Here is a 12,359-nt window from a genome sequence, read left to right on the forward strand (position 1 = left end):
TTCCCGTCCCTCATCTTTTGGGTCATTATATTTTATGCTTCGCCTAAGAGTAACCAGTTTAGGTATTATGCAATTCTTATTTCCGCAATTTAGAGAACCAATTTCAACAATTCCTGCGATTTAGCATTTCAAAAGCCAGCTTCCGATCAGGAAAAAGGCAAAGTTGGAACCAATTTTAACAATTCAAATGTAGTTTCAGCAAATTGGGAATCAGTTTCATCAATCAGAATAATAGTTTCTACATCTCAAATGCCAAATTTAGTAGTTCTTACAATTAGAACCCTATTTCCTCAGTTCAAAAAACCTATATTAGCAAACAACAGTTGGAAAGCAGTTCCATCATTTTGAAATGGACACAAGGATCCAAGTGGCACATAAACACTACCATCCAGTCTCAGCTGTTAGAATTCCTATTTCTGCAATTGGAAATACAGTTCCAGCAGTTTAGATCCCTGTTTCAGCAATTCAAAATAAAAACCAAACCAGTTTCCCTAATTGAATAGGCCATGACGTAGAAATGCAGTTACGTGACAGGAATGCAACATTGTTTGAGGACAGCGAAACTACAACATAACTGTTGAGGGATGTACCAGCATTACCTTCTTGTTCATTATTGAAAATATCTTTAGCAGATGTAGAATTGGGCAAAGTTGAATCCTCTTGCACAGAGCCATTTTCAATTTTTTTCCCAAAAACATTTGATGCCAACCACTTTCGCCCCTTGGAAATAATACAGGCTATTGTAATGGGTCATAGCAACTATAATAGATTTACCAAAATGCGCATGAATAACAATATCTTGTTCAAATAGCACATTGGTGTTGTTCCCCTCAATCCAAATGCCTGCAACTTGATTTGATGGGGAATTGTACACTCTCTGATTCAATTATACATTACTTGGGATATGAATCTCGTAAGAATCCAATGGCCTATATTCTAGTCTGCGTAGAACTTGAGCATATGGATTCTTCAAAAGCACCTCTATAAGTTTTCTAATAGTGGACTGGCTAAGATTTGCATCTCTTACAATCTGCAATCTATTTTGCAGTTCATTACATGTAGAAGTACATTTGAAAGAAACATGGACCATCAGTTGAATGAATAAGAGAAGGGAGGTCATAGTAGATTTGGCCTTGGGCACAGAATGTACAAACACCTTGTTGTGAGGTCGCCATCCCCTTATCCAATATCATCCAAAATGAAGTAAAAGAGAAGATACTATATGCTTGGATGTTCATGTTCCTACGAAATTCTTCTCCTTCCTCACATTGTGACGTAAATAATCTACGTAAAGGTTCAAGAACGAAATGAGTACTTGCAAGTACTACTTTACCACCATAGCAACAAAATTTGGGAGTTTCGTATTAGAAACCATAGAAAAAGCAAGGCCTACTCCGTCGAACATCAAATTCAGAATGACAGAGATATGTGAAAACGAAAGCCAAAAACAAAGACATAAATAGTTATAAACAATAAAATTTGTCAAAACATAGGCTTGGTAGGATGTTTTTTATAATAAGAATATTTACCTAGCACTGAAATAGTAGGAGTAAAGCGTTGTCCATTACTATCTATGCATGTTGTTATGTTTAGGCTGGTGGATTCCAATGTTCTTTTATGGGAGACATTTTGTTTATATTTTTTTGTCTTCCGCAGTCAACTGAGCATACAGGTCCCTCCTATACTTCTGATCATGGGACATGGGTTCATCTATACATAAATCAAACAATTAAAGATGACTGGAGTAAGTAAATATAGGGGCAATGTTTAAGCATTAATTGGATCCACAAATCGTATGAAGATGAAATTTCCTACGGTCGGCTGGGGAAATGGCCTAATTGGGAAAGGAAGAAATAAGATACTGGAAAGATGTTGGTGGAGCCAATATTGCTCACTCTTAAGATAGTAGTCTGCCATATATAATTAACATAGTGTTCTAATATACTAATTAATGAAAATGATCTTGGTTAAGCTCATTTGTTTTGGGAAAAAATAGGAAAGTGACGGGGAACATGTGGCGTAAAATGGCAGGTTAATTCAATTAGGAAAAAAGACAAACTTGAACAAATGGCAGAGGTGCACTACAGGTCTCCGAATCTGGCTACAATAGGGCTGCTCCACACAGAACTCCAACATAAAAATGTACATAAAATCATTAGCAAATGAAAATCCATGAAGATTTGCACTTTTCCACAGTTGCTCGATCCTTTCCGGATAGGATTCTTTCACTCAGCATATATGCTAATTTAGTTAACAAAGACAATTTTTTTTTTTCCAGGCTCCTAATTGCTGGTTGATGACAAACACTACCCAGGTAGTGTTAATCTAGGGGATGGAAAAACTAACAGCTGAGTCCTCTCTGAACCACACGAGATAGTTGCCCATCATACGGCTCACCAACTTCACTTGCCTCTATGGGGGGCTCGCTCCGGTCAGGTTCGGATCACTTACAATACATGGCTCTACGAAGGAAGGGGATGGGTTAGGAGGGTTTTCAATATGTGAACTCAATCATTATAGCATTTACTCCATTTTCACTTCTGCAGTTTCCTTTAAATTTGATAATTTCGTGAGTCCGGGCTGCTCCACATAAACCCAAAACAACTTGTGACTGAAACTATTTAATTTGTGATAATTTTGCACTCACTTTACAAAAGAAAATAAGCATTGTTGTATATGCCTAGAACTTGAGACAAGTCCTTAGTGTATTACACGTAGTAATCGGGGTAGTATGATTTAGAATTGAAGAAGAATCCAATTCTTAGAACTTTTCACAGTCGTATATGCTTTGTCGTAGGCGCGTTTTTTAATGATTGTGGATTGATCACCATTGAGTGTGTTCTCTTAAGGGCGTGTAGATTACTAATATTTAAAGAGGAACCCATACATCTTATTCCTATCCTACTCTTGTCATCTTTTGCGTGTATCTGTAAGTTTTCATAATTGTGATATATCTCTGATGATTTTGAAGTATTTGTTGTTTCCTTTCCACTTCTCGAATTTGCGGTAGGTCCATGTTAATTTGTTTTTACTTAATGTGAAACAATGTATCATTGTTGCAATGTTGTACCATAATGTTAAGCCGTTACTGCATGGTTTACGGATTTTTCGTGACACTGTCAACATTAGTTCTCCCTCTTGTTTGCATTTCCATTTCTACTACCATGTCGACAGGGAAAAGGTTCTTTTCCTCCATGTGGATAGATATCCATCCTGCCACTTAGGTATTTGCCTATTTCTTCTTGTTTCTGTTGCAGGCAGCTGTTACCCTTTACAAACAAAAACCAAGGCCTAAGCCAGTACAAAAACATTTACATCCTAACTATACAAAGCAAAAATACGAGTAGGTACCCTCCACTTCAGCACAAGCCAACGATTAACATCATTCTTCTTGATTCCTCAGAGCGAGTCCAAGCAACACAAAACAAGCCCTTACCTCCTCCTCGATTTGGGATGACAAATCCCTAGCATCTCTACTTTGATTCTGTAAAACACAAAAGTTACGCTCAATTAACATGTTTTGGTGCTTCCTTTCTTACGCTTGCTAGTTTTACTTTGAAAAAGCAGCCAGTAATCTGTGCGGGCCCACCTGCATGACATCGGTGCAGAATCGGGACCCATGGGTCGGTGGCTGTAGCAAAGTCCTTTGAAAATCTCCAACATCTTCCACTCGCTAAAAGAAGTCGTCCTTGACGTGATTGATGACTTGCCAAGTCACAAATGAGAGAGAGAGAGACGTGAGTCATAAAAAGCTGGAGAGAGAGAGAGAGAGAGAGAGAGAGAGAGAGAGAGATGTGAATCATAAAAGGCAAACGTGAATCATAAAAAGGTGAGGAGAGAAAGAAACGTGAATCATAGCAGTGATCAATTGACCGGCCACTGATTGTTTTACTCCAAAAACAGCGAGTCAAGCCACGGTCGTCGGCTGTTTTTCCTTAGGTGCAACGAATTTAGCCTTCTTTGAAGTAATACTGATCAATTGATTCAAGTTTTAGTCTCTCTCTTAAATACCGCGTATATTTGGTCCTATATGTAAAGCTCACTTTTCCTATAACTTTCTGCGCACATTCGCAGTCCACACATATACACGGCATCATGAGAGCGCAGCTTGTTCGCACTTGTCTCGATCAAACTAATTTTTGACGATGCATTCTTCATTTCAAGTTCTAAGAGACGAAGGGTTTGAGGATTGTGATTGTGGACTCAGAGTTACCCAATTGTTAATCATAGTACATTACCAATCAAACAATAACATGATGATCATTTTAATTTCCAGATGACTTTGAAGTGAACTAGTGTTTTAGCTTCAGGGATACAGCATTATTTGTTCGATTCCATCATCTGTTAGTAACAGATTCTGTCGCATACTTTTTGAATTCCATTAACGATTTGCAGTGTTTGCAAAGGTTTCAAGCGTAATAGTTCCGGTTTTGGCTGAAGAAGTTACGTATTCCTCCGTTTCTTTTTAAGTGTTTTGTATTTCATTTTGGGGTTGTCTCTAAATAAATGTCATTTTGTAAAGTTAGTAGGTAAAAATTGGTACATTTTCTATTTTGCCCCTAAAAGTAAATTTCCTTTTGAAAAGTTGATGGGTAAAAGTATAATGATGATACCTTCATGAAAAGTAAAATTTTGAAAGTACAATTACAATTACTAGAATTTTAATAATTTCCTCATCCATAAAAGCATTCAAGGGCGAGTAATAACTTAAATGGACATTTATGTGGATATCTCTCATGATTTATGGGTACCTATTTTCAAAAATAATGAAATCAAAATCAATATGAGTTGTATGTGATGTCATTAGCTCCCATTTTGTTTCCACGGAAGCTCCATTTCATTATTATTTTTATTTATTATCTTAACACTTTAATTGTTTATTTGGTAAAATTTCATTTATTGTGGTATTAACTTAAAAGTCTTTTTACTTTCTATAATATTAAATGTACTAATTTTTAATCACATCGTATTTTTCGGTTCATAGAATTAGTCAATTATAAAAAGCTTTTTTTCTACTCATGTAGCCTTAGATAGCAAAGTGACTTTTCGTGAGAAGAGCTTCGTATTCGCAGAGTCCCTTTATTGTTTGTAAATTTTATTTTTATTTTTATTTGAATTTTCTAAATTCCATAGTATATCTTAGTGGTATCTTTTTACAAAAGGTATGAGTGATTAATTTCTAATTCCTGTTATCATAGGAGGAAGTAGTACTACGTACATTTACTTAAAATCAGCATGGATCAAGGAAAACCATTATGACAGTTGTTAATGTATTTAATTTTCATGTACTCTCTGCATAGGTGTTTGGATACATTGACTAATTTTTATTGGTGTACGTTTCTTTGAAAAATAAATAAATCCTTACTTTACAGGAGGAAAAATCGGAGGTTGATCCTAAAAGCAGAAGGAGAACTTTAGGTGTCTCCAATGAAGATATCTAAGGCTACGTGAAAAAGAAAGGAAAAGAAAAATCACTCAATTTAGCCGGTGAGGTATTTTCTTCGCCTTTCTCCATTCTTTTTTTCTCGGCAAAACAGAACTTTTATAAATACTCGAACGGATACATCGAGGAGACTCAAGCACAGAAAGATTACCAGAAGAAAACAAAAGGAGCAGCTAACCAAAACCCTCCAACAAAAAGTTGGATGGCAATCACCTCACCCCCCAACCGAATTACAGCTTCAGCAATCTAACTCCATTCAAAAAAATCCTAAAATCCTCAACCGAATACACCTTTACGTCGAATTTTGCCTTTACCCACATTGCAACTCTAATTTTGATCAACTCAACCACTTACCTAGAACTTGTTGTAGCATTGTTGAAAACATAAGCATTGCGTACCAGCCACAAAGACCACACAGTTGCGAAGAAAGTAGCCTCCCACACATATTTCTCCCATTTTCTAAATCTACTGCCACCCCACCAAATAAACAGGTCTTCCAAAGATGCAGGGCACACCCAACTTACATGCCACCAATCCAATATCCGCGACCAAACTTCCCAAGAAAATTGACAATGCTTGAATAAATGCTGAGGTGATTCCAAGAGTAGTGCGCAAAGTCGGCAGAGGACTGATTGTCCTTCAGGGATCAGATTTCTATCCAATAGCACGGATCTAGTAGCCACCTTGGATTGAATAGCCATCCAAGCAAATATTTCCACCTTTGGAGGGCACAGATTCTTCCATACAGCTTCCATCACCGTGCTTCTTGCATAACCTTCAGTCTCCCACTGATTATATACTGACTTTACCGAGAACCGATAATCCGAGGACCAATTCCAAAGCACAGAATCTGGTCTGGCCAAATCCAGAATAACAGGTTGCAGTCTCTGTTTTAATTCCTCTAGCTGGAGATTTTCCCATTCACGTAAATCTCTACTAAATGTCAGATTCCAATTACCAACCTCGGTTTCACCCCTCATTGCACTGACCACCGCTTTTTTTTGAGAAGAAATAAGGTACAGCCGTGGGTAATCTTCTCTTAGTGTTGTATCCCCAAGCCAGACGTGATTCCAGAAGGAAATCCCCATGCCCGAGTGGACCTGTAAACTAAATCCCTCTTGGACGATAGTACCTATGCATCAAGATACATCCCCAATAGAACAAATATCTTTCCAGATAGGAGAAGCTCTCCCCGAGGCCGGCATACGAGGATACCAACAGCCGGGTTCCAAGTTATATTTTCCTCGAACAACCCGTACCCATAGAGAATCTCTGTCCTTATGAAATCGCCACCACCATTTGGCCAAAAGTGCCAGATTTTGGACCCTCAAATTCTTCACTCCTAACCCACTGAATTCCTTCTTCTTACAAATCACCTCTCATTTGACTAAGTGGAGTTTTCTCTTATCAATAGAGTCTCCCCAGAAAAATTTCCTTTGAATTTTCTCCATCACCTTTGCTACAGACACAGGCAGTTTGAAAATAGACAAAAAATAAATGGGTTGGTTGGCCAGAGAAGAATTGATTAAGGTCAGTTTACCCCCAGAAGAGTTGTATCTACCACGCCACACACTTAATCTCTTTTCCATCTTCTCCACAACGGGATCCCAAGTTCTAATCCTATTGGGGTTAGCACCCAAAGGCAAACCCAAATACTTGATTGGCAACCGTTCCACTTTACAGCCCATAACTTGCGCCAAGGATTGCACCTCCTGTTGGAGAACTTTAACACCACATAAAGAGCTTTTGGAGTAATTAATCTTCAGACCTGACATGAGCTGAAAACATCGGAGGATTCTTTTGATGTTAAGTAGCTCCTCCATGTCATTGTTGCAAAAAAGAATCGTATCATCCACGAATTGAAGGTGGGACACCACCACCCCATTGACCCCAATTCTTGCTCCTGAAATGATGTTCCGAACCCTAGCTCTTTCCAATAAAATGTTGAGACCCTCCACCACAATATTAAACAAGAAGGGGGATAACGGATCACCTTGTCTAATACCTCTCTGAATCTTAAATTCCCTCGAGGCCGATTCATTAATCAGCACAGACATAGACACCGAGGATATACACTCCTTTATCCAGGCCACCCATTTCTCTCCGAATCCCAATTTTGCAAGGAGGTCGAGCAAAAAACCCCAATTGACACAATCATAAGCCCTTTCAAATCAATTTTGAGTAGTAACCCTCCACGAGAACTGTTTTTCCAGCTGTGAATAACCTCATTTGCAATTAGAACTCCATCCAAAATTTGTTTTCCCCCGATAAACGCAGCTTGAGATTCTCCAATAACCGATGGCAAAAAAGCTTTAATTCTATTGGCAAGCACTTTGGAGAGCACCTTATATACCCATCCAACCATGCTGATAGGTCTAAAGTCTTTAAACGACACAGGACAATCTACCTTAGGAATTAGCGCAACAAAAGTCGAGTTGATACCTTTTGTGAGTTTGCCGTTAGAGTGAAATTCAGAGAAGAACTGCATGATCAAACCCTTCATAAATCCCCACCCGTGCTTCACAAAAGAGAAATTAAAGCCGTCCGGGCCCGGAGCCTTAAGGTTGTTGCACTCCTTCTGGGCAGCTAAGATCTCCCTCTCTTCAAACATTCTACCAAGTTGGGCTGAAAATTCTGGTGGCAGTCTCCTATGAAAAACTCCCCCCAACGAAGGCCTATCGGTTCTATCCTCTTTAAAATTGTTGCTAAAATGAACAGCAGCTGCTTCTTTAATGTCCTTCGGGTCTTCTAGCAATCTCCCATTTGCCTTGATTGAACCCACCAGATTTCTCCGAAACCTATTATTGGCTATAGCCTGGAAATACCTTGTGTTCTTATCCCCCAACTTCATCCAATTCAGTCTCGATTTCTGTCGCCATAGAGATTCCGTTAAGCGAGAGAGTCTCCAGAACTCTGATTTAGCTTTACACCTTGACGTTTTTTCCTCGATACAGAGTTGTCTTTCCTCAGCTAACAAATCAAATTGATGAAGTTCTACTTCCGATGCTAGCAATGCTGAGTTTACATCCCCAAACTCCACTTTGCATGTTCCACACCTTGAGCTTTTCTTTAATGGCCCTCAATTTTTGCAAAATTCGGAATCCAGCCCATCCAGTCACCGAATTATCCTCCCACGACTCCTTTGCAATTGCCATACACCTCGGGTTCGATAGCCAGATATCCATGAACCGAAACGGCCTAGGTCCCCAATCCCGTTCGTCATTAGTAATTACAATTGGGCAATGGTCAGAAATTGGTCTATGAATCCCCCATTGGACCACCTTGAATTTCTCAAGCCACTGTTGGCCGGGATATTAGAAACCTGTCTAGCCGACTGTGAATCCCATGATCTTGGTAGTTAGTCCACGTATATCTCCAACCCACCATCGGAAGGTCGAGTAGTTCCATATTGTTACAAAATTCCAAAAAATCCTTCATTCCCCTCTCCATTCTCTGGCAGCCTACCCTTTCACTGATCGCCTTAATTTCATTAAAATCTCTCCCAATACACCAAGGAACTGGAAAGACACATTTTAGAGCCACCAACTCCTCCCAAACTCCTCTCCTACTACCCACATCATTTGGAGCATAAATGTTTACCACAACACAAGGAAAATCAGCATGAATCCTACCTTGCATATTAATAAACGATCTGTGACAGACAATATTTTCAGCTTTGAAAAAAACTTTTTTCCAAATCACTAGCAGTCCCCCTGAAGCCCCGGAAGCACTAGAGAAAGCAAAATCAAAATCACCACTGCCCCACAGCCTCTGAACCGAAAAAAAATCCATGGCTTCCAACTTTGTTTCCTGAATCAACACCATGTCAGGCTTTCTCTTTTTAATTAGTTTATACAAAAATCGTTTCTTGACCAAGCTCCACAAACCTCTAATATTCCAAGATATAATCTGCATAAAAACAGTCAACCCAAACAACATACTCCACAAAACCCGTAAAGGTATATCTACCCTCTAGAGACTCCCTCACGCACATGAAAGAATTCCTGAGACTCAAAATCAATCATTTTGCGAAGAATCAGATCATCATTAGGGCGAAAAGAAATACCCAACTCACCTCCAACGGCCATGGTTGCAAGAACCTCTCTAACGACATCAGGATGAGTTTGCACCACTTCTTCCAAATCTGGTGAAGAATTGTTTGCCACCTGATCAGGGAGTCGGTCAGCATCCTCACTAATGGATTGCCAAATTGGAGAGTTGTCTTCGCCTCCTTCTTCTGCAGCCAGCATCTTTAAGGTCCACCACCAGGTTAATGCTTGGAATTTGGGAGCACCTCACAAGATTCGTTTGGTAATCTGGGATTGCATCTCGCTCACTACACCCAGCTAGGATTTCTGCCCCCCTTTAAGAAGAAATTTGCCCTCCAACACCTCCCCCCATCTCATTAATCAGACTAATAGAACCCAGTTCACATGGACATGGGCCCCAACCCCTCCTATCAATACTAGGCCCAACCAAATCATCCCCCCTTTCTAAGATCAAAGAACCCTTCTGGGCTGAAGGCTCCTCTTGATCCAAAATTTTGCTCTGGGCCAAAAGGCCCAATACATTCTCAGACCCCTCCCCATTCTCCACCGAATCCTCAACTCTGGATTCAAAATCCTCTGATACAGCAAGAGGGCTAGCGTTGACAAGCATTAAATGCTTGGCTGTATTTTCAAGCTTCGAGCCCCCTAACCCATCTTTACCTGCCAAAGAGTCCCATCCCCCATCTAACACCCTCTTCCGACTGGGTCCCTCTCCTGGGTCCCCCTCCACGACATCATCTTCTCCCTTGTCCCTCTTGGTTTCAGCCTCCATGACAGCTTCCATCCAAGGTTTAGTCCCCCCATTTTTTACCAATGCTAGAGGCTCACAAACTTCCACAGTATCCGGATTACTGAAGGAAGATGTCTCCGAGACCTTGACGTCATAGTAAACTCCCTCTATCTCAACCTGAATCCATTTATCAATGGTACGGTTCTCCTCCGTTGCTATCAAGACTCTCCCTTCAGCAAAGGATAAATCTCTGAGGGTTTGCTCGTCAACCTTAATAAAACATCCCCACACCTCAGCAATAAGTTTAAACGTATGAGCATTCCACACATTTAAAGGAACTCCTTTGCAACTCAGCCAAACGAATCTCTCAAGGCTAGCTGGCTCGCCCCTCCAAGGTTTCACCTTATCGAACCACAGCTTCATCCAATGTCCCCCAATGAGAGAGTCACGAACCTCTTGGCTCTGGAAGGTGATCAGGACGAATCTCCCTCCCATAGACCGGAATTGAGCCACCCTGTTTGTCTCTAAGCTGAAGCTTACATTCAAGGTCTTCATGGACACCACTCTATTTAACACTGCCACCACACTCCTAAAAAGCCAACCATTTCCGCTGGGTTTAATTCCAAGAGTAATCTTTTGATCAGACCCTGTTTTCGACGATTCTCCTTTTAGCACCTGAACATAAGACCTTCCAAGAGATTCTCCCCTTTCCTTCTCACCCATCACACGTTTGTCAGGCCTCTGTCCCGGAATTCTCCCCTGCTTTGACATCATCTCTCGAATTGAATCTGAATGAAGCCTGTGAAACTTCACCCTTTGATGCTTCAGCCCAAAACACGCTTCTTTAACAAAAAGTCTCACATTTTCCACCCACACCCCATTCATTCTCAACACCGCCATGTCTGCCGCCACCCGACACTCAAATCTTACAAACCCAAATTTGTTACCCGTACGCCTACTTCGTTTACGCGGAATAAAAGCGTCCCTTACTACCCCAAACTTATTGAAAGTCCTCTGTAACCAACTGTGATCCTTATTCTCAGGAATATTATCCACAAACAGAGTGATTGTCTCCTTCATTCCTGCCCTTTTCCCTGACTGCACCTTGTGGTTTCTGATCACAGGAATCCAACCCCCCTCAGGACCTCCAATACGCCTTTCTGCACTATTTCTTTCCACCTCTCTCTCACCATTTCTCGTCCTCTCTCTCTCTCTCTCTCTCTCTCTCTCTCTCTCTCTCTCTCTCTCTCTTGCCATTTGTATTTTTTTATTGCAAGAGAACTGCCTTTCTCCATTCTGTGGTTAGGTTTTACTCTATTTTTTTCCTGGGAATATCATTTTGTCATACTTTAGTGCAAGATATTTTGTGCGAGCTGATCTACTGATCAAAGCAGCAAGAAGTCAGAATTTGGGATTTGGCGAGCGGAGTTCTGTAAGTTGTACTGGGGTATACGGTATACCCCTTTGCACCTTTAAGTGATTTTGCTTCAATATAATATTAAATTACCAAAAAAAAAAATTAAAGGAGGTAATTGGTGAGTTCAAGATTAACTAACTTGGCTCATCATGAATTATTTTCTATAATCATTGATAATCGGTAATCATCCTATCATTTCTATATTATCTGTACTATGGAAAAAACATGAATATTTCGATGGGAACCATTATAGAAGTTCAAAATTATAAGGTATATTGAAAAGTTTGTTCCATAATGGACTCTAGATATGCTACACAAGATAATAGCTGATAGTTTAAAAAGCTAGGTCAATGAATACGTCTTTCGGAAACGATTTTTCTCCATTCCATAATGAATGAATGTTAATTATAAAGACATATCACACTTATAAGGGAAGTCCTATGGTACACACCCCTTATTAAGAGATGTATCATATGTATCATGATTTTAAACTCTTGAATTTAAAAGTGAATGATGCTAACCACCTATTTATTAAATCAATTAATAAAATGAAAAAAAAGGGTTGAGCAAGTAACCGGTTGGTTAGCCGTGCAAAACACGGGTTGAGTGCTAGTATTGTATAGATCAAGGGGGGTTAGAGCATCCACAGTGGAATAACCAAAATCATAGAATTGCTAAAATTAGCAATGTTTTTCAAAAAAATGTTCACAGTTGCATTAA

At 39.8% G+C, this 12,359-nt stretch overlaps 1 protein-coding gene across 1 annotated transcript; it reads right to left on the reverse strand.

Moving 5' to 3' along the window:
* Positions 1–8,421: 8,421 nt before the first annotated feature.
* On the reverse strand, positions 8,422–9,693 carry LOC131302757 (uncharacterized). Its single transcript, XM_058329562.1, has 3 exons — positions 9,436–9,693; positions 8,828–9,352; positions 8,422–8,742 (listed from the first exon to the last, which is right to left on the reverse strand). The coding sequence occupies exons 1-3, from the start codon at positions 9,691–9,693 to the stop codon at positions 8,422–8,424; spliced, it is 1,104 nt and encodes a 367-aa protein (XP_058185545.1).
* Positions 9,694–12,359: the final 2,666 nt, after the last annotated feature.

This window comes from Rhododendron vialii, chromosome 10a, assembly GCF_030253575.1.
Source record: "Rhododendron vialii isolate Sample 1 chromosome 10a, ASM3025357v1".
NCBI classification, from domain to species: Eukaryota; Viridiplantae; Streptophyta; class Magnoliopsida; order Ericales; family Ericaceae; genus Rhododendron; species Rhododendron vialii.

What these genes read in the sequence shown, in the direction of transcription:
- LOC131302757 (XM_058329562.1), bottom strand. Translation starts at nt 9,693, where the DNA reads ATGCTGGCTGCAGAAGAAGGAGGCGAAGACAACTCTCCAATTTGGCAA. An exon ending in AGTCTCAGGAATTCTTTCAT is followed by an intron (nt 9,353 to 9,435) that starts GTGCGTGAGGGA and finishes GTTTTTATGCAG; the next exon opens with ATTATATCTTGGAATATTAG. An exon ending in AACTACTCGACCTTCCGATG is followed by an intron (nt 8,743 to 8,827) that starts GTGGGTTGGAGA and finishes CCCGGCCAACAG; the next exon opens with TGGCTTGAGAAATTCAAGGT.